General features: G+C 41.0%; 1 protein-coding gene across 2 annotated transcripts in view; it reads right to left on the bottom strand.

Moving 5' to 3' along the window:
* Window positions 1–23743, bottom strand: part of LOC132835150 (misshapen-like kinase 1) — a 289538-nt gene that overhangs the window by 103678 nt on the left and 162117 nt on the right. For both annotated transcript variants that reach the window (XM_060854484.1, XM_060854483.1), the window contains exons 7-11: window positions 21599–21729; window positions 14622–14676; window positions 10617–10695; window positions 3486–3661; window positions 3293–3362 (exon numbers count right to left, since the gene is read on the bottom strand). In XM_060854484.1, the coding sequence (XP_060710467.1) occupies window positions 3293–3362; window positions 3486–3661; window positions 10617–10695; window positions 14622–14676; window positions 21599–21729 (511 nt within the window). The remainder of the gene's footprint in view (window positions 1–3292; window positions 3363–3485; window positions 3662–10616; window positions 10696–14621; window positions 14677–21598; window positions 21730–23743) is intronic.

The following is a 23743-nucleotide window of genomic DNA, read 5'->3' on the forward strand; positions in this document are numbered from 1 at the left end:
AATGTATTAGATGGGTGCATGGATGATAGTAAAACAAAGGGTATGTAGCTTAGTTTGATCTTAGAGAATGATAAAGATTGGCACAACATCAAGGACCGAAGGCTGTCCTATTCTACGTTCTAGTGTGCTTTCACTGCCTTTTCAGGAAGAGAGTTCCGAAGACTGACAACTTGGGGGGCAGGAATTTTTTTTTTAAAAATCACCTGGTCTCTGAAATGGCATTTTCAAACAGTCTCCCCTAGTTCTAGATTGTCCCACAAATGAAAACATCCCCTCCACATCCACTCAGTCAGGACCCCTCATGATCTTACACGTCACCTCTTACTCTTCTAAACACTAGCAGGTACAAGCCCAGCCTGTCCAACCTTTCCTTAGAAGGCAATCCATTCATTCCAGTTATTAGGAAACATTCTATGAACTGCCCCAATTCAGTTACACCTTTCTTTAAATGAAGTAACCAATTCTGTGTATAGCAATTCAGTCCTGTGCAACTAACACAAACTCCCTATTTTTGTATTCATTATGATGTTCTATTAGCTTTCCTAATTGCTTGCCTTAACTGCATACTAACAATTATGCCATTCATGCACTAGGATACCTAGAGCCTTCACAACTGATCGTGCTGCAATCTCTCACCACTGAGGTAATAAGCTTCTTTTTTCATTCTTCGTGCCAAAATGGACATTATATTCTATTTGCCACAGCTTTGTCCACCCACTGAACCCATCAATATATTTTTGTAGTCTTCTTGAATGTTTACTTTCCAACCTTGCATGCTGTCAAAAGTTATCAAATGCAACATGGTAATTCAGGGGGAAAAAAGGGATAAAGAAAACTGGACACTACAGACCAGTTAGCCCAACTAATAGTTATCAGCAAAGTACTGGAATTGATTCTAAAGACTTGACAATGCACTTAAAAAAAGCATATTAATACTGAAACATCTGTCTTTACCAAGGAGGTAAGTTCTATACAGGATGTGGTGACAGAGGAAATGCATCATATTAAGGGCTCCAAATTGTGAAAGAGGAAACATTGGATGAACTGTTAGCACCTGAAGTTGCTTTAGTTGCATCCAAGATACTTAAGAAGCAGAGAGTACAAATTGAACAGGAATTGGTCATAACCTTACAATCCTCCTGAACTTAGAAGAAGTGTTAGAGGACTGGAGACTTAGAAACATTCTGTTGTTCAAAGAAGTTGCAAGGATAAGGCCAGCAAATACAGACCAGTCAGTTTAACTTCAGCAGTGGTGTAGATTCGCGATACAATTATTCAGTTTAGAAGTTGTAGTCACATGAAAAAAATTGGCTTGATTAGTAACAGCCAGCATGGACTTTTAAAATGGAACTCACTTGACTAACTTGCTTGGGTTTTTTGACATAGTAATACTAACAGGAAATAGTCAATGTGATGCACATCAAGTTTCAAAAGGCATTTGAAACAGTGTTTGACTACAGACTTGAGAGAAAAGTTTAGCTCATGAAATAAAAGAGACAGTGGTCACAAGATTAGATTCTTCAGATTGCAGGATGGTTTGGCATCAAGGTCCTCGAGGGCAATTATTGAGTGTCTTGCCTTTCCAGTGTAGTAATGGCATGCAGGGACGTTTCAGTACTCTGTGATTTTACGATTAATGACATAGATCTTAGTACATGGCTTGTAGATGATGCAAAACCTGGAAGCATTTCGATCAGAGTTGAACCAAAGGATCTGTTTCTGTGCTGTTTAACCCTATGACAGTGTAGAACTCAAAGACAGAGATATTTTGGCAGGGTCAGGAGACAAGTGGCAAAGGAAACTTCATGCAGACAAGTGAGAGAGATGAAGAATTTCAGTCAGAAGAACATGGACAGTCTGCAAAATAGGGCCACAATACTTAAAGGTATGCAGGAGCAGATAGATCCCACTATATGAGGCACAGATTGCAGCATCTGCTCACCAACACTTCTGCAAGGATAATTAGGGATGGCCTAGCCAGTGACACCCACATACAAACTCAAACAAACTCATTCTAGGAAGGCAGAAAAGTTAATGTACAAATACAGCAAGTGATTAGAAAGGCTCATGGCATGTCAGCCTTACTTGCAAGAGAATCAGGGTACAGAAAAGAAGAAGTATTGTTATAATCACTCAGACTTTGATGAGACAGTACAATATGCAGTTTTGGTCTCCAGACAAGGAAACAAACTGAAGCATTGGAGGTGGGACAAGGGCAGTTTATTAGACTGGTCCTGGGGACGAGGGGGACAGTGAGAGGCTCAGTAAACTGGGTTGGTATTTCTTTGAGTTTAGTGGAATGAATGGTCACCTCATTGCAATATTCAAGATTTTGGAGGGACTTGAAAAGGTCGACACAGAGATTATTTTACCTGGCTGGGTAATCTGAGGTCACAGTCTCAGTTGCGAATCATTTCAGAATGAAATGCAAAAAATCTTTTCATTTCAAAGTTGTGAATCTTCGGGAGAGCTCTACCCTAAAGAGCTTGTGGATGCTATTTTGGTTGAATATATTTAAAGCTGGAATAGAGAAATTTATGTTTTCTCAAGGGATATGGAAAACGGGTGGGAAAGTGAAGCCCAGTATTAGCCAAGATTTTAGCGTTTGGCAGCAATGGATGAATAATTTACTGCTGTTTGTAATTCGCACATTTTCATAATCCCATGAATTTCAAGATGTCCCCAGTTCCCCACCTTAATGTTATTCATACCATAAGTAAATTGCTGGTCAGACTGAAAGTAAATGTCTTGGAAAGAGATTTTTAAAAGATCTCACTTCAAAAAAAAATTACAGATGCTGCACAACTGTATAATTTTGCATTTTTGTGTTCTGAACAACTGTAGCTGACTTCTTACTCAAGGGACAATAAAATTGGATCTTATCCATTTTACCACAGCTTTGGTATTGAAGTCTCATGTGCATACATGCCCATTTCCCACTACTTAAAGGAGAATTCATCAATCGGGCAAACTCCCAGCCCCACTCATTCATTTTATAGCAAATGACCTGGCTCTTAAACGTGGAGTGCAAGGGAACCGATGGCAAGGCACAAAGTTGTGGCAGGGGTCCCCAGGACTAACATGAGCAGATACTAGGCACAGACAATGTACTGATCCTTGGTATCAACATTACCCATATTAAACAGAGCAACTTCAATGACCACTCAACAGCAAAGTTAAATTTATATGGTGAGAACAGCATTAAAATGAATGAGGACACAGGGACAAGGAAGCTTTATGATACTCTAAATAAAACACACTTGATGCAGCTTTTTTTTAAAAAAACTCATACCTTGGTTCTCCTTCTTCGCCGACATTGTCCTCCTCCTCCTCACTACCACTATATTCATACTCCGTCTCTTCTGTATAATAGAGATAGCCTATTATTACACTGCTGACATTATACTTAAAGATCATAAGTTTATTACCACTGCATGTGGTGAAATGGGTACAAGTGTCTGCTGAGTAATGAACTCACGTCTCACCTTTTTCACCACGCTTTTTCCGGGTCCGATCAATATGGTCTTTTAGCTGGATGCGGACCTGCCTCTCAGTTGGCTGGTCTCGAATGAAGCTGTGCTTCAACAGCTGATCTGTGGATGGTCTCTGAGTGTAATTTTTGATCAGACAATTTTCAATAAATTCTATAAACCTCCTTGACCTACCAAAGAAATGGTTAAAGTAGAATTTAATGCTTAAAAACGAAACTCACACCATGGTACAGACATACTGCTTTTCTAGTTTCTACAAACTCACATAGAACTTCCTTCACAGGCAGCTTACAGGAAAGATTGCAGATGGAGGGCATGAAGGCTCATCCTCAACTGCAACCTGCACCAAATATAACTGCTTTCAAATTCCAGCACATGCCAGTCAAGGAAAATATGGAAGACAAGTGGGATCTTGCTTAAACACCTTTTCCAGGATAGTAGAAGTCCTCCCCCAGTTCAGTTACAAAACTGCATTGCCAAGGAGGGACCAGTAAGTCTTCTAGCCTAACAGTGGAGAGCTGTTAATAAATGCAGACTTTCTGCAAGGTTAGATTGTAGATGTGGAAGCCAAATTACATCTATTGAAACATTAAATTTTCAGTAAGGCAGGGCTAGACCTCTAATAGGCCCGTGAGAATTCTGGTAAGAGCATGTCCATAAAGTCTGCCTTAATTCTTTTAAGGAACCATGTTTGCCCACCATGAGCAACAGTGACACAGGCAATACGAACTTACACATCTGATACCAAGATCATAAATTTACCACGTGGGAAGTTGCCTCCCAGTTCCTCCTGCTCTAGCATTTGGCCGAAATCACCTCCCACCCATACTGACAGACTCACTTTGTATTTGCATCACACTTCCTCCCCCACAGTCAGGCTCTCCAGCAGCAGCCGGTAATGTGCAAAGCAATAATCACTGCACCCAGCAGTCCTCAGGCAAGATCAGCTATGGGAGCGGGGACGATTTACAACACATGGTGTCATCACTGCATATAAATCAGACTCATTCCTCCAACAACACTGCATACCCCTAACTTTTGTTTAGCATTTCACATTGGTTGCAGTCAGAAATTCACTTTCCATACATTTTTTACTTGCTTCCTTGCACTCAGAAGAAAAAGGTCATTAAGTCAGTTCAGAGATTATGTTGGAGATAAATGGAGATCTTTAGTAAACCAGATAACAAAACATACAACTGACAATCATTGCTTCAGTGATTACCTTAGAATGATGCATTTGGATCATGCTCCTCTCTCAACCACCAAATGTATTTACAAACTTCATTAGAAGATTCAAACCTAGAAAACTGGATTTTTAATTTTGCCTTCAGCCCACATCAAATTGAAAGTTACCCAAAGCAAGTCCCCAACCTTCAAATTTTAATGCATAAATAAACTTCAATCTTTTTCTTCTTCAACGGTGCTTCCCTATTAGCGATGCCCTCAAACTGACACCGAGATTGGATGCAAAAACATTTTTTTTCAACTTCAGACACTCCACCTTGTTGCTGCTGCAGTACCAGTGCTGGAAGCAGCGACCACAAATAGTCAAGTTTGTCTCATGCTTGGAACTACTCAAAAATCAGAAGGCCAAATACAAAATTTCAATTCAATATAAACCTCTTCGAGTCATAGAGTCAGAGACGCACAGCATGGAAACAAACCCTTTGTTACAACCCGTTCATATATCCCAACCCAATCTAGTCCCACCTGCCAGCACCTGGCCCATATCCCTCCAAACCCTTCCGATTCATATACCCATCCAAATGCCTCTTCAATGTTGCAATTGTACCAGCCTCCACCACATCCTCTGGTAGCTCATTCCATGCACGTACCACCCTCTGTGTGAAAAAGTTGCCCCTTAGGTCTCTTTTATATCTTTCCCCTCTCACCCTAAACCTATGCCCTCTAGTTCTGAGCTCCCCCACCCACTATCTATTTATTCTATCCATGCCCCTCAATTTTGTAAACCTCTCTAAAGTCACCCCTCCAGGGAAAACAGACCCAGCGGTTCAGGTTCTTCCTATAGCTCAGATCCTCCAACCCTGGCAACATCCTTGTAAATCTTTTCTGAACCCTTTCAAGTTTGAAAACATCTTTCCGATAGGAAGGAGACCAGAATTGCATGCAATATTCCAACAGTGGCCTAACCAATGTCCTGTACAGCTGCAACATGACCTCCCAACTCCTGTACTCAGTACTCTGACCAATAAAGGAAAGCATACCTAACGCCTTCTTCACTATCCTATCTACCTGCGACTTGGGGATCAGATAGATGCATAGCTTTCCCTATACGACATACCTTGAATCAAAGTGATAATTTTCAATCATTTAAAAATCTAATGCACTGTGATGAATAACTTCTTTCAGTTATCATATTGTTATCTTTTAGTTTGTCCCCTCGAATTCAAATTACAATGCTCAGGTTGATGCAGTCATGTTTCTGTTCACTAAGTTTATTGACTCCAGCAGTCACATGATCACTTAGAATCATAGAATCCCTACAATGCAGAAAGAGGCAATTCGACCAATTGAGACTGCACTGACCCTCTGAACAGCATCCCACCCTATTCCCATAACCCCAATTTACCACAGGTAACCAACCTAACCTGCACATCTATGGATACTATTATGGGGCAATTTACAACGTCCAATTTACAACCTGCACACCTTTGGACTGTAGGAGGAAGCCGGAGCACCTGGCAGAAATACACTTAAGATGTAGAGGTGTACTGTATCTTTAAGAGAATTGAAAAGCTAGAAAAGACTGAGAGTGTCCTGAACAAGGTAACAATCTAACACTTGATCGAAACAAATAGCAGCACCTAGGTTGCCATGAAACAGAAACAAATTCAAATTGGGCCTGAAGAAGGGCTCATGCCCGAAACGTCGATTCTCCTGCTCCTTGGATACTGCCTGACCTGCTGCGCTTTTCCAGCAACACATTTTCAGCACAAATTCAAATTGGGTCAGTTTAAATTATACCCCAAGATACCAAAATCCAATCAGATTTGAATTTAGTATTTTGATAATGTTAAAACCAATGAACCAATCCAATGTTTTGGGGTATAAAAATGGACATTTTCAACAGTTATTGGGAGAACTACCGAAAAAGAACAAAGAAAATTTACAGCCCAGGGACAGGCCCTTCAGCCCTCCAAGCCTGAGCTGATTCAAATGTACTGTCGGTCATTTCCTAAGCATCTGTATCCCTCTGCTCCCCACCTACTCATGCATCTGTCCAGATGCATCTTAAGTGAATCTATCGTGCCTGCCTCTACCACCTTTGCTGGCAATACGTTCCAAACGCCCACCACCCTGTGTGTGAAGTACTTACCACGTATATCCCCCTTAAACTTTCCATCTCATCTTGAAAGCATGACCTCTCGTTATTGAATCCTTCACCCTGTCTATACGCTTCATGATTTTGTAAACCTTAATCAGGTCCCCCAACAATCTCCTTTTTTCTAGTGAAAATAAACCTAACGTACTCAACCTCTCTTCATAGCTAGCACCTTCCATACCAGGCAACATCCTCGTAAACCTTCTCTTCACCCTCTCCAAAGTGTCCACATCCTTTTGGTAATGTGGCGCCCAGAACTGTACACAGCATTCTAAATGCGGCCGAACCAATGTCTTGTACAATTTTAACATGACTTGCCAGCTTTTATATCCAATTCCCCGTCCAATGAAGGCAAGCATACCATATGCCTTCTTAACCACTCTATACACCTGTGCAGCAACCTTCAGGTACAATGGACCTGCACTCCCAAATCTCTCTGCCCATCAACTTTTCCCAAGGCTCTTCCATTCACTGTATAATTCACTCTAAAATTAGACTTGCCTAAATGCATCACTTCACATTTGTCTGGCTTGAAAGCCATCTGCCACTTTTCCGCCCAACTCTCCAATCTATTTATATCCTCCAGTATTCTTTGACAGTCCCTTATGCTTTCTGCCACTCCACCAATTTTTGTGTCATCTGCAAACTTGCTGATCATACCAACAGTGCCCTCTTCTAGATCATTTATGTATATTACAAACAACAGTGGGCCCCTACGGAACACCACTGGTCACCTTTCTCCATTTCGAGAAACTCCCTTCAATTACTACTCTCTGTCTCCTGTTGCTCAACCAGTTCTTTATCCACTAAGCTAGAACACCTTGCACACCATGTGACTTCACTTTCTCCATTAGTCTACAATGGGGAAAGCTTATCAAATGCCTTACTAAAGTCCATGTATATGACATCAACAGCCCTTCCTTCATCTAACAACTTGGTCACGTCCTTGAAGAACTCTATCAAGTTGGTAAGGCACGATCTCCCCCGCACAAAACCATGTTGCCCATCACTGATAGGATCTATTTATATTTGGAATGGAATGAGCTTATCTCTCAGTACCCTCTCCAGCAACTTCCCCACCACCGAGGTCAGGCTCACTGGTCTGTAATTACCCGGAATATCCCTACTACCCTTCATGTACAGAGAGACAGCACGAGCAACCTTCCAGTCCTCCGGCACGTCACCTATATTTAAGGATGCCACAAAGATATCTGTCAGGACCCCAGCTATTTCCTCTCTCGCCTCCCTCAGCAACCTGGGATAGACCCCATCCGCTCCTGGGGATTTGTCCACCTTAATAACCTCTAGCCTACCCAACACATCTTCCCTACTTATGCCAACGTGATCCAGACTAATCAAACTTCTATCTCTAATCTCAACATTCATCATGTTCCTCTCCTCAGTGAACACTGATGCAAAGTAATCATTCAGAATATCTCACCCATTCTCTCAGGTTCAGCACAGCCTTCCTTCATTATCTTTTAGAGGACCAATCCTTTCTCTAGTTACCCACTTGCTTCTTATACAAGAATAAAATGCTTTGGGATTCTCCTTAATTCTGCTAGCTCAAGCTATTTCATGACCCCTTTTAGCCCAATTGATTCCTTGTTTAAGACTGGTCCTACTCTTCCAATATTCCTCCAGGGCCTGTTCTCAGCTGCCTAGAACTTATGTACACTTCCCTTTTCCTCTTGGCTAGTCGTACAATTTCTCCTGTCATCCATGGTTCACTAACTTCCCTTCCTATCCTTTGCCTTCAACAGGACATGCCTATCCTGCACTATCTTTGAAAGCCTCCCACATCTCAAATTTGGACTTCCGTTCAAATAGCTGCATCCAATCCACATTTCCCAGCTCCTGTATAATTTTGATATAATTGGCCTTGGTCCAGTTTAGCACTCTTCCCTTAGGACCACTCTCTTCTTTATCTACGAGTATTGTAAAACTTACAGAATTGTGATCACTGTTCCCAAAGAAATCTCCCACTGCAATTTCTACCACTTGACCTGGCTCGTTCCCCAAAGACCAACAAATGTAGGGTGCTAGCTCAAGAGCTCTCTAAAAGGTACCTGCCTGCGGAAGGAGTTTGCACAGTAGAACATCAAAACTGACCTGGCGAGAATCTACAGAGGAAAATCTACAGAGGAAAATCTACAAAGGAGAATTGACAACGCTGATTGAATTTGAAACATGAATTTTTTTTGTAAATCTTAATCAGGAGTTTTTTTTAAATCGGACTAGTATGGTAGAGTGGGAGGTAAAAGATAGGTTTAAGAGAAAGGAGTTGTTGGGTTTAGTATTCTCTGTTGGATTTACAGAATAAAGTTGTTAATTTTTACTTTAATAGTGACCTCTGGGATAATTCTTTGCCTCTCCAATTTTAACAGAATACAACACGGGGTGAATCTTTTCTGTGCTGCTGTTTAAGTTAGCAGAGGGGTTTACTCCATGTACTACTGAGCTGCTTGATTCCAGTGTAGGCCTTTTCACAATCAGGTGGTCTTGTTTCTACACTGCAATGAAAGCCACTATCCTTCAACTCAAACCTCAGATGTACCAAACCACCAAACCTACTTACAAAATTAATTTGAAAATTTAAATCTAGATGTGGCTGACTGCTGGTTGCAGTTCACACTCCTCCATTTAACGATATGACATGTTTCAATCCCGTTAAAACTTTTCATGTTCTGGAGATGCCGGTGTTGGACTGGGGTGAACAAAGTTAAAAATCACAACACCAGGTTATAGTCCAACGGGTTTAATTGGAAGCACACTAGCTTTCGGAGTGACGCTCCTTCACCTGACAATCACCTGATGAAGGAGCGTCGCCCCGAAAGCTAGTGTGCTTCCAATTAAACCTGTTGGACTATAACCTGGTGTTGTGTGATTTTTAACTTTAAAACTTGTGTTTATCTAGGTTACATGCATCTACAATTTCTCCTAGGATACATTCTACTTGGACTCAACTCACCATAGCCAAGGACTCTGTTCGGTCTGCAAGTTGCAATCATCTAAACACTCTATTTGGATCACATGTTTCCACTTATTTTTTTCTAGTGTGTGTTCAGCCATTTGACAACACACACACACACACACGACACTCTAAAACTGGTCAGTCAGTGGCAAACTTAGAATCTGAGGCTGGGCTGTAGGTTGCCTCTCTCTGGGCAATGACCCTCTCACTATATCCAGAGAGTATATGTTGGTCTTTGCTGATCAAATATATGTGTTGAAGCATATAATCCTCATATGATTATGGTCAAGTTTTGCACCTCCCTTCTCTCCTTCAGCTCCTTACTTCTTTACCCAATTTTTCCCTCCCTTGTTCTAGCATCGAAGTTTAATGATGACTCCCAAACCCACCCACCTCTGAACTTTTAAATCTGTGGAGTATTCTCACTCCCCTCACTTTTCTGTTCTCCAGCTCCAACCCACCTTTGAATCAGACGTTCTGGAAAGCCCAATCTGTATAAGCCAAGACAGTGAATAAATTTGAGTAGATAGATCGATTCCCAATTAGTAATGGGTTTAAAGGATTATGGAGAGCAGGCAATGTGTATAAGATCAGCCATGTATTAAATGGCAGGACAGGCTTGAGGGCTTAATTTCTAATCATACTGCTAGTTTTTATAGCTACAGCAAGGAATTGACTGATTTCAAGTTCTGTCCTGCATTGATGTCATCCTGCCTAATCCATTTGGCCAGCTCTGTTGAAGACATTGGGTATTCAAATCAATGAACACATCCACAGGGCTCATGCAAAACATCTTAGAATCACCTACCACTTTTTAGACTTCAATCTTGGAGGGGCATTTCTTGGAATAAGGAATAAGGCTCGCATTGGGTGCATGTCACACAGAGCTGCAATGAAACAAAGTAAATAAGAAACAAAATTATATAAAGAAAACCACTAATGGCCAAAAATGACAGGCAGTACAATGTCATCAATTTCCCCATGTTAATCTAAAATAGCTGCAGCCATTATTCTGGAGTTGATTTGAATTGGTCAGTCAGTCATCTATGGCAATGCATGGAAACCCACAGTCCGATTTGAAACCCTTGCAATAAAATCCAGAAATTTTCTTTCTCTGTTGCACTCTTGACACACCTCACTTACCTTACATCCAGAGTATGCAGCAAAGAACCAAAGCTTAGGTATCACCAACAACAGCTCCTCAAACAAAGAAGGATCCAGTTGTGTAACCATTGATATTAACTTTGAAACAACCACAAAGTTTAGCAACAAGAAGCAACATGCCTGTCAGTTCACTAGGTAGAACCACTCAAGCCTTGTACAGTTGCTTGCACCGTATTAGAAGGTATCACCAGCTAAACCTCCATATCACAGAGAGAACCAGCCTAGTCGGTCGGGGACGTTTCTCAGAGTTACGGAGAAACAGCTTGGCTCAGCAATCAACTATGTCCGAGGTGGTTTCCAACCTGCAACTTCCCATCACCTGTTACATCATTTTGGTGACAACTTGATCCAGAAATAGATCATGTATAACATGCAACTAAAATATAAGCAAGCAATATGGTGATAAAAATGTTTTGTTTAAATTAGGCGACATTTTTAAAAGGGAAATCAGGATTTCCTTTTCAAATCAAAGTACAGTGCTTTTTAATTTTCTGATATGCAGAACAGCACTCAAATAGCTGATTGTCATTAGCATTGGTATTGGGCTCAGCTCATGTTTATGGTCAGGTTGGGTGAGGAGCACTATCCAAAAGAACATGGTGAATCCAACTGTCCCCTTGACAATACAGCAAGTTTATGCTCGTTTTACCCAAACCTGTTGCCATGTTTCTATGCTTGGAATAAAATCTGAAATGGCAATGCCATTATCAAGGTTATGAAATAAGTAACGTGAAGACAACACTACCCATCCCTACATGCTGAGCACTGAACTATTCAGCTTTCTAGATTCGACAGAAGTATACAGGCATACTAAACAATAAATTAGATACCATCACTGGAATTTTAAATAACAGGCTGATTTTGCTGCTGGTACTTGCATTTTGCAGTCACTGTAAGAAGCCATCCAAACCAGGTTTATAGGATTTTGCAAGACATTTCAAAGGGGAATAGTTATTCAGATAAATGAGAGCAATTTATCCCACTGTGTCATTTAGTTCTGGTACAAAACTATTACATGCCCCCAATATTTACATATTTAACAACCTATTCTCTTATAAAGTTTAATTCTTAGTGTGTGGCTCCCCAGGTGCCAGGCTTGAACTACCTTGCTAAAATGAAAATGAGAAATGTCAGCATGTTTTGGCCCGCTACTCAGCACTTGGCCAACCATGGAATGGCCGCCTTCAATGCCAACACCTTTGTCATCTTTCCCCTCACCCTTCTCCATACCTAATGTATGACACATCAAAACAAGAGCTTCGCCATTTCTTTTTCTATCACTGTCTGCTCAGGCTTTTTAAAAATCCATTCATAGCATGGCAACGTGCCTAGAAAGGCCAGTATTTACTGCCTGTCTATAACTGCCCTTGTGAAGCTGATAAGCCAGCATCTTCCCTACAATTAAATAGTTTGCTGGGTCATTTCAGGAAGCTGATTAAGAGTCACTTGGATGTCAGACTAGGCACAGTTCCTCTGAAAAGGCACAACTAAACAAGATGGGTTTGTATCACAATCTGCTTTCTCCAGGGTTACCAATGCTGCTGCCAGCTTGAGTCCACACTTATTCAGTCAACAGATACTGTTTTAAGTTTCTCAGCTGCTTCTGTGGGATTTGAACGTGTCTGCAGCCCCTGAAACTTGTGTTACTAGTGCAGCAACATTATCACAATGGAACTGTTGCAGAACAGATACAGAAAAGGCTTGCCACAGAATACATTGAGCAAATTGCTCTGGAAATCCACTAACTATTTACAATACGTAAAGCATTAAATGTTCATTGTTTGCATTATGGTCTTTAGCTACACTCACACCTCTCTTGACACTTTTAAGTGGTACAACTAATTGCATGTTGTTCAATTTGGAATTCTTTAACTGACTTGTACCCAACAGACCTTTTTAGTTTGGTATATGGTCAACAAGCAATTAAAAATGCTAGTGCAATGTTGACCTTTTTCTCAGGGGAATTAAACATAAAGGGAAGGATAAGATACATGTTTCATATAAATTTCTGGTTCACGCCTAATTAATGTGATAAATCAGTCTGGACATTGCACCTCAGGAGGGATGATTGGCTATAAGGGGTGCCCTCATATTCGGCAAAAATGGTAACTGGAAAATAGGGTTAAATTGTCAGGACATGTTGCACTGACTGGCTTGTATGGCTAGAACTTAACGGAGATCTAATCAAATTGCAGAAGATTAAGAAATGAGTTCATAGGTAGATACTTCTTTGCAGATAAAAAGGAGCATAGACTTCCAAATCTAGATTAGAGTGGTGTTTGAAAAGCACAGCAGGTCAGGCAGCATCCAAACAGCAGGAAAATCGACATTTCGGGCAAGTCAACTGTTCAAGGGTAATGTCAGAAATCAGTTCTGAAGAGGAGTCACATTGGACTCAAAACTTGAGTCCAGCTTCCTGACCACAGACGTTCCAGACCTGCTGAGCTTCTCTGGCAATTCCATACCCACCATGGAGTGGAGCTCTGGAATGCTGTGACTGGGGAAAAAAAGCTGTTGAAGATATGGGGAAAATTCTAATACTGCAATCGATAGAGTTTTCGAAGACAAAATATCGTGGAACCAGAATAGGTTAAAAAAAATTTCAAGTCAGGCATGAATAGGGAGAAACAGCTCAAGGGACCTAATCACAGGTACTAAATGGCAGGATAGGCTCAAACAGTTAAATGGGTCACTTCTGATTCTTTGGCCCTTTGCACATGTTAAAGACAAGACAGCAGTGAAGCTCTGTCTGACCACAAACTTCATAAACATGGCTACTCATTTTCAGCAGAAGCACTTTGTAAAGTCCAACAAATTGCCAACTTTATCAAAGTTGATCCATCTGCTAATATGGCAAAATGAGCCAAAAGGAAGCAGGCAGTGAAAGATCATGCTTCTGATGGGGGTTTAAAAATAAGTAAGAAAGTTAGAGAGAAGTAGAGAAAAAGATATAGGATTTAAAGGAAAAGTATTTTAAAATTAAAGAAAAATGACAGAACAAGATTTTTTTTTAAATGGATAAATAGGACTAGGACAAATAAAGCTACTTTTAAAGGAGCAAATTGATCCAGATGCTAGAATCTGTATTGAAAACAAGAAATGCTGGAGATCACAGCAGGGCAGCCAACAAGCTGATGTTTCGTGTCTGGACTCAAAACATTAGCTTGCTCTCTCTCACGGATGTTGTCTGCCCTGCTGTGATCTCCAGCATTTCTTGTTTTCGGTAAAACTACTTTTAATCTGCATCAAGGAGTAGAATGCAAATCCCTGGAGACCACAGATTGCTCAGGAACTGTGAACAGGTCAAGTCTGAGATACACTGACAGTGCTAGAAATTCATAGACTGTCAATCCTCGGTATGTTAGTCGACACCATGTACTGTAGCATTGAATTAAACTGGATAGGCCACCAGCCTGATGATTCAAGTTGAATTTGAGTTTCATGAGTACAGCCACAGTTTGCCAATCTTTACACCAATTCCAAAATTGATCACAAGACGTCTTCTTGTTAGTTGCACAGTGATAAATAAAAGGAACCATTAGTGAAATCCGGTCACATCAACAACAGGCTTGAGGTCAGACAATCAGAAGAAGGGTATCGCTTGACTGCTCACCCTATCCTTCAACAAACACAAGAAAGTAAAACTTACGTGGTGCGCCTTCTGCCATTTCAATTGCAGTAATCCCCAAAGACCAAATGTCACTCTGCAAGAAAACCAAAATCAGTCAAGTTAAAGGGGTCAAAATCTGCTTGCTTCATTAACCCCTTCCTGTCAGAGCAATGCCTTCTTATAATTTTGTGTTTATGTCACAGCCATCAGGTCATTCAGGATAAAAATGTGGCCAATGTGTTAATACCTGAAGGATTACATTACAATCAAAACTTGCAAAATGGAGAAAGATAGATAGAAATGGAGAGAAAACAACTAAGTTTGCAATTTTATCTTTGATATTTTTTCATGCAGTATAGGTGTTGTTGAGAAGAGGTGCCAATCTTTAACTCCCCTAGAACACAGTGGCATGTCAGGCTATCTCACAAGGGCGTCAACAGTCAACATCTGGATGCGGGTCTGCAGTCACATGTAGGCCACACAGCAGATTTTCTTGCCTAAATAGTACAAGTGAATCGGGTGGTTCTCCAAGACAATCAACAGCAGTTATGGTCACCATGTTTGATATGAGCTTTTAATTCTAAATTAATTAATTGAATTCAAACTCTACCAGCTGCAATGGTGGAAATTAACCGAAGTCCCCAAAGCATTAGCATGGAACCTTTCAATGACCAACCTCGTGACATGGCCAAGGTACCAGTGAAAATGTGAACAAGCAGGCAGAGAAAGAATTAAATTCTGAGTTTTGTGAAACAAGAGGCTCAGCTAAGCAAGACTCAGATCAGAGAAGAACTTACAGTTGATAATGGGGTGCTGGAGGCAAGGGCAATGGATTAACAATGTGGAAAAACAGTCATTATGTCTATGTGCTTCCAATATTGTTATTTAGTATGCAAGGTCAGTTAGCAAGGATGCTCCTCCTTGTAAAATTGACTATATGGTTCATTGAGAAACTGCTGCTCCAGAGAAGATGGTGAATTTATATCCCTGTGCACATGGGCAATCGTTCTCCCTCCCTCCAGGGCCTGGAATAAAGATGAAGGAGGTGAAACTACTGTGTCTGAGCGTTTTGCTTTGACTGGGGGGGGGGGGGGGGGGGGGGGGAGAAACAGGATGACAATATTAGCATAACCAGCAGGATCCAAATGAATGGTTATGATCGGAGGGTGTCAGCGGCCGCCCGGAACATTGGTATCATGAGACGGACGGGCCCAAAAAGAAAGATATTAAACCTTGGCCCCTCTCAGTATTCCTGTGTGAAAATGGTCCCCTCACTTGATCACTCTCTATTCTACGGATTTCGCGAATAGTAATTAGTACAGTGAAGAGACACAATCACAAGCCCGTTGGCAAACAGAGGTTCATGTCCTCTGCATTGCATCGGGGGAGGGGGGTGTGATTGAGGTTTGAGTCCTCTGCACCGTACTCAGGTTTGAGTCCACTGGGTGAGTTGACTTGAGGTTCAAGTTCTCTGCACTGTACTGAAGTTCAGCTTCTGTGTTTAAATGGGATTCGAGCCCAAGTGAGGAGTAAAGTGAGAAAGGAGTTAAAGTCTCCTAGTGGCAAAATTTGAGGTTCTGTAAGTTTTTGGTAGCTTGGATTGTGGCGCCATGTGGTCTGCTGCGAGGGCTTTCTCTTTTTATAAGTGTAATTTCAGTGAGAGGATGCAACAAAAAGTGAAATGCTGAAATTAAGGTTGTACTAATACTTGGCTGAAAAAGGAATGCTTCAATGTAAATTGTGCCATGCTGAGTGTTTGATATTTAAAAATTTTGATTTGTTAAAATACTAGTTTGGAAAATCCTTTTAAGTAACTGTTCGGCCTTATTTGAATCAGGATCTCAATTCAGTGCACTTTGTGGGTTATGTAATGCGGCAGATTTTGTTTTTACATTAAAATTGTACAACATTATGTCAGTTTTAAAATTATCAGACTTGTAACCTTAAAACACTTTGATTGATTGCCTTGACCCTCCTGATTTATTTGAAATTCTACAATGCTTCTTTAATTAAAAAACAGTTGGGTCAGTGGTCATGCATTAACCAGATGACTGTATTGTATTATAATATCTTTGCTGCTGCTGTTTTTACTGCAGTGTTCAAAACAAAGTGCATTTTTAGTTTGACATTTTGTTAAAACTTTCTAGAAAATATCAGAACTTGAGGCTGAGCTGTTTAAATTCTGTTAATTATTGTTAACACTTCATTGCCCCCACCCCCTTCATTTTGTAAATTCAAAGAATGTTGATCTCTACCAAAGTTGCCACTGTTATTCTTACTGTTTTGGGAAGTTTCATTTCGAGAACATATTTTAGAACATTCAGCATTTGCTTCTCACGAATATTGCTGTTCTCTTGCTGTTCCAGACTTTCGAAATACATTTCCTGACAGCTTTCATATTAGCCAAGTATAAATTTAAAGGAAAATAATGTTTGACTAACCTGAATGGGGTACCCCCAAGGGTTTGATTTTAGGACCACTGACTGTTATTTATAATTGACTGAATTGTTTAGGCAGTACAATTTATAAGTTTATGGATTGTATAAAACTTGATAATATCATAAATAGTGAACAGAGTAATAGACTTCACAAATTCAAAGGATGATGAAATAGGCAGGCATAATTTAGTGTAGTTAAATGTGTGACTGATAACCACTTTGGCAAGGAAGGAATGAGAGAGGAAATGTAAAGATACTTTCAGCAGCTAACATCATCTCTAGAGTTTCTCCATTCACAAGTAAATCATGCCTACAGATAAGTGGCTCCCCCTCCGCATCCTGATCCAATGGATTCAATTAGCTCCCCAGTCATGAGCATGAAAAGCAAAGAAGCTAACAACAATGAAGAGGAGGTCAGTATGCCTTTTGTCAGTGGCCTTCCTACAGACACTAAACCATGTTGGACTTTACTGAAGGAGATTTTGGAGAACTGGCTCATTTCTACTCGAGTGGAGGGGATGGAGTGGTCACTAAGGACTGAGTTGGGTACCACTGGGACACCCTGAAATTACAAAACTCATCAAAATGCATGTTGATTTACTTAGGCCATTAGGCATGGAGCAGAATCAGGCCATTCAGCACATCAAGTCTGTTCCATCATTCGATCTTGGCTGATATGACTCTCAACCCCATTCTCTTGTCTTCTCCATGTATTCCTTGACCCCCTTACCAATCAAGGAACTACCTATCGAGGTCTTAAATACAACTCAACGGCTTGGCCTCCAGAACTCACTCCTGGCATTCAGTTCCACAGAGTCACCATCTGCTGACTGAACAAATCCCTCATTTCTGTTCCCTTCACTCTGAGGCTGTGACATTGGGTCCTAGTCTCTCCTACAAATGGAAACATCTTTTCCACGTCCATTCTACCCCGGCCTCTCAGTAATTCACGTTCCAGTCAGTTGCCCACCCTCATCCTTCTGAACTCCATTTAGACCAGCTATCCTTAGTAGCCACACATGTAGATGACAAGCAACATGAATTCGACTGGGACAACACTACTATTATAGGACAAGCCAAACAGAGAACAGCCAGGGAATTCCTATAGGCATGGCACTCATCCACAGATTCAATCAATAAGCATATCGACTTGGACCCTATATACCGGCCACTGCAACAGACAACTGGAACTGACAATCGGAAACGGCAGATTCAAACCACTACAAATGCTGGAGGAAAGATCACAGAAGCGCTTCACAGGAGGCTCCCAAGCACTGAGGATGTCACCTAGACAGGGGACGAAACGTCTACAACACAAATTCCCAGCTCGGCGAACAGAACCACAGCATTCCTTGCATATTCCTGTGCTTATCTAAAATTCTCTTAAATGCCCCTATCATATCTGCCCCCCCGGCACCACTCTGTGTTAAAAAAAAACTTACCCCCACATCTCCTTTGAACTTTCCTCCTCATCTTCATTGCATACCCCCTAGTATTAGATATTTCAACTCTGGGAAAAGAGTTCTGACTGTCAACGCTATCTATGCCTCTCAGTTTTATAAACTTCTTTCAGATCTCCACTGAGCCGCTCTAAGGAAAATACCCTAAGTCTGTCCAGCCTCTCCTGATAGCTCATACCCTCTAATCTAGGCAAAATTCTGGTAAACTATGTCTGCACTCTCCCCAAAACCTCCACATCCTTCCTGTAGTGTGGTGACCAGAACTGAACCCAATACTCGAAGTGCAACCTAACCATACCCTTATAAAATTGCAACAACACTTCCTGACTCTTGCACTCAATGACCCCAGCAATAAAAGCAAGCATGTCGTATACCTTCTTTACCACCCTACCTACTGCCATAGCTACATTCAGGCAACTCTGGACTAGGACCCCTAGATCCCTTTGTACATCAATGCTGTTAAGGGTCCTGCCATTAACTATATATTTTCCCTTAACTGCATGTACATTTGATTGCTGAGCTGGAAGGTTAGTTTTCAGATGTTTCATCACCATACTAGGCAACATCTTCAGTGAGCCTCTGAATGAAGTACTGGTGGTGTAGCCCACTTCCTATTTATATGCTTGTGTTTCCTTGGGTTGGTGATGTCATTTCCTGTGATGATGTCATTTCCTGTTTTTTTTCTTGGTAGCTGATATGTGGGATCCAAGTCATGTGTTTGTTGATCGAGTTCCAGTCAGAATGCCATGCTTCTAAGCATGCACTAGAATTCCTAGAAGGCATTCCAACCAGAACTCCACCAACACACACACAGACTTGGATCCCATTTATCACCCACTGGGTGGTAACCCAAGTGCATAATCTTAAACTTTCTCACACTGTATTCCATTTACCACTTCTTTGCCTACTCTTCCACCCTGTCCAAGTCCTCCTGCTTCCTCAACACTACCTGTCCGTTCACCTGTCTTTGTGTGATTAGCAAGCTTAGCAACAAAGTCCACAGTTCCTTTGTTCAGATCGCCACTCATTTGTCACCAGCTGCCATTTTGAAAAAGACTCCTTTACCTCTTCTCTGTCTTCTTCTAGTCAGCCAATCCTCTATTCATGTGAGTACCTTGCTCCTAACATGGGCTCTTATCTTATTTGCCAGTCTCTTGTACAGCACCCTGGAAATCCAAATAGATCATGTCTGCTCATTCTTGGTCTAATTTGCTTGATGCCTCCTCAAAGAAATCTAACAGATTTGTCAGGATTGATCTTCCTTTGATGAAGTCATAATGATTTGACTCTATTTGCCATGCATTTCTAAGTATTCCACAATCTCATCATTCAAAATGGACTCAAACTCCTATCAATAACTGAGATCAGGCTAACTGGCCTATGGTTTCCTGTCTTATACCTCCCTCCCTTCTTAAAGGGTGCTCTTCAAACAGGTAATTGCCCAATTACCTGCAATAATGTCAGAATTAACTTTTGACAGAAATTTCCAAGTCAGCAACAGGTCATCTGCTTTTCCAAATTGTCTTTTCTAGGTGTTGGGATAGGAAAATGGAAGTTTCATTTATGAAGCAAGGGGTGAGAGACCTGGGAAGGAATAAGGGCAAGAACAAGTGGACCTGATGGACTTTACTTGCCGTATAAAGGAAAAGCTGCTAAGCATAAGTACCAGCAGCATTTCAATGAAACCTGAACACCAGATACTGCCCTTAGCCTCCTTGAAGTCAACTCAATCGAGGAAACAGGAGCATTCCTTAGAATGCCAAAAGAAATGGAAACAGATTGTATGTGACACAAGAGGGAGGAGGAAACACATGGAGCAGTGCTCTAGGACAACACAGTATATTACAACATTATGACATTTTGGGTTCCTGAAAATAAAAAAGATAAACTTGTATTGGGTGTCTCAATTTCTGATCTGTTTTATAAGTGGTAAAGGACAAGAGCTTTAAACTCATTACAATAAATTATAGAATGACTCAATTCTTTAGCTCCTCATGGTAAAAGTCAAGAATCTCAACAGGAATTGTTTAAAATTTAGGTTTATTAGAAGATTGAAGCTTTGAAAATCAGAAGAGCTGAGATGGCTTTAAGCCCAAATGTGGGCGTATTGCCTGGAAATCTGATGCACACTCACACCCACATTCACCAACAAGCACACAGCAATGATTTTAGAGATTAAAACAAAATCACAGTCTCTCTGCAATTCAAAGACAAGCAAAGCTAGAAGGCAGCATCAACTAAATTCTGGGGTGTGGGGCAACATCTCTTGGGAAGATTACTGTACTATCACACATAAGCATTACAGGTCAAATATTCTCTTACTAGAAGAAAGATGTTTGCTGGCCAACAGTTGAACTGCAGTGCCACTCACATCAGTAATATTCATGTAAAGGGTGAAGTAATCAGGTTAAGAACACGCAACATCTTGAAGCAGGAGAAAGCGAGGACAGCAGATGCTGGAGATCAGAGCTGAAAAATGTGTTGCTGGAAAAGCACAGCAGGTCAGGCAGCATCCAAGGAGCAGGAGAATCGACATTTTGGGCATAAGCCCTTCTTCAGGAATCATTCCTGAAGAAGGGCTTATGTCCGAAACGTCGATTCTCCTGCTCCTTGGATGCTGCCTGACCTGCTGCGCTTTTCCAGCAATACATTTTTCAGCATCTTGAAGCAACCAAAATCAGAACCAAATTCAGCAGGTAATAGGGAAGTCTTAACAGAATATTAAGGAATAAATTGAAACTATATTAAAATTACAAACCAATGCAGCACAGTTAGTTAAAATAGTATTTATATATAGTCCTGTCTTCAAGTATTTCAAGGACCTGAAACAACTAAGGAATAGGGTATGTTTCCGGTTCACCCAGCCTATGGAAAATAATTTATGTTATTTTTTTTAAATACAAGTACTTTTTCCTTTTTGTACAACTATCCTACAGTTTCTGACTACTTCAGAGTGATGGCAAGAACCCATCTCCTCCCACTCTGCAGCCTAGTACTTTTGGCAAGGTGCAGAGCTTGACTGGCATGGCCACAGAGGCAGAGTGGTTGACTGTGTTGCTATCCGTCCATCATGAACTGACCTAACTTCTTGCCCGGTCCCGAGTCCACTTTGACATACCCTATAATCGTAGGTGGCATCTGGGTTCTCGTCACAGGCAATCACTTCCGGTGCCATCCAATATGGGGTGCCAATGAATGTATTCCTTCTTCCGACAGTTCGGTCAAGTTGAGCACTCACACCAAAATCAACTACAAGAGAAAGGGAAATGGCTACCACTCAGAAATGAAGGAATTCCAAAGACTGTTTGATTTATGTATCTATATATTTGATCTATTAAAATGAGTATCCATCCACAGTGCTTTTGGTTACAAAATTACTCATTTCTGCATTCATGTTTTCCCACATCATCTCACTTCATAATAAGTGAAGTTACAACACAAACTGGCCATTTGGCTTATCAGTTCACTATTTATTTGTCAGGAGATCAAACAATTTGAACCAATACTGATTTCAAACCAGACCAAGCACCTCATCAATCGAACTTCGACCACTAACAGTTTCAGGATCCATCTTGGACTTGACTGTAGTCACAAGCAAAATACTAAGGATGCTGGAAGCCCCAGTTTAAAAATAGAAAATGCTCAGCAGCTTTAACAGCCACCAGAGTACAGAGAGAAACAGAGTTAACGTTACAGATTTGTGACCTGTCAACAGGCCAGACAAATGAATATCAGAGACCACATGGTCTCCCCCACCCTAAAACTGACTGAGGCCATCAAATAACAGACCAGATTAGTCGGCAGCTTTCCAAGGTGGAACTTCCTATCTTAGATATTCTTTTGTGGGTGGGCACAACGATTTCTCTTTGAAGACTCAGTTCTCTGAAAGATGTTTCTCCTGACCTCAGTTTTAAATATTCTACACATGATCACGTATTTATGGCCTCCGAATGATGACTGGAAACATTCTGCTTCCATATTGCTTATCGCATTTTGTCCAGCTTGTGCTGGCAAATGGAAGTTGGCTTCACTACAGTGTGGGATGCTAGAAGAATGGGCTGGTGCTCAGATTGGGTGAGAGTTATCGAAAAATGGCAAATATATGTTGCATTTTTGAGGACTACTCCTCCTTGCCAGGTTCTCAAGGCTTCCCTCCCTATCTGCTGCAACAAGTTAACACTTCCCATGGACCAGCTTCTATTTCTGCCCTCATTCTAATCCTGCCTTCCATAAATCACTTCTACAACACCTCACTCCATCTGATCACAAGCTGCTCCTCCCTTCACTTCCCCATTGTCCTTGGTTTGTACTTGCTATCAAAAATGTTTTAACTTCCTAGCATTTTCCACTTGGGATGAAAGGTCACTGACCTAACACTAAGATTCTTTTTCTCCTCACTGATCCTAATGAGCCCAGTTTAATTTCTGAAGTTATTTGTAACCTTGACTGAGGTGCTGCTGTCTGGGTCAGCATTCATTGTCTATCCTGAACTGTCCTCAAGGTGGTGAGCTGCCCTCAAGTCTCCGCAGTCCATAGGAGTCTTCTCCAAGACTGATTTCAGATTTAGGACATTCATTGTCTTTTGGTTTGCTGCTTTATCTAACCTATATTTTTCATAATTCAAATATTTGCACCATATTACTTCTTTGCCTCCATTGTTCCAACAAAAGAAAGACAATTATCAAGGCTTTCTTGGCATTTGTGCTTCCTTACATTAGACAATGCTCTAGAGTATGCAGCACGCAAATCAGAATAGTGTATGTAAACAGACAGAGCCCAGAACTTAATTAAAATGGTTGCAGTACACTCTGCAAATGAACAAGTGGCTAATGCCCCTCTACAATGGGAGATTTGATCATTAGTTTGGCCTCTTTGTCATTATGCCACAGGGCAAACTATAAAACCAGAATAAAACAGGTGGGTGGAAATCTGTGGTTGCTGTTTGCTTCCTAAGAGTCAAAATGGCACTGATTAGTAGCAATGTTGCTTTGTATCCAGTGATTATATGAAGGCTGGCAAATGAATGGAATGTGTTCAAAGTAGTCATTTAACTCAGAGGCACAGATACAAGGTAGATCCAGCAATCACGATTTTAAGATTCTCATCCTGATGTGAAACGAAAGGTGATGCAGGGGTTGGAAGAACTGATGAGGCAGGGAAAAGCAGATAGGTTATTTGACCCTGTCAGGACATAGCTGAGCATGAGCAGCCAGACAGCAAACAGAATAAACATGAAGCAACTCCGCAGAACTGTATCTGTCTC

Source organism: Hemiscyllium ocellatum, chromosome 44 (assembly GCF_020745735.1).
Source record: "Hemiscyllium ocellatum isolate sHemOce1 chromosome 44, sHemOce1.pat.X.cur, whole genome shotgun sequence".
Classification (NCBI taxonomy): domain Eukaryota; kingdom Metazoa; phylum Chordata; class Chondrichthyes; order Orectolobiformes; family Hemiscylliidae; genus Hemiscyllium; species Hemiscyllium ocellatum.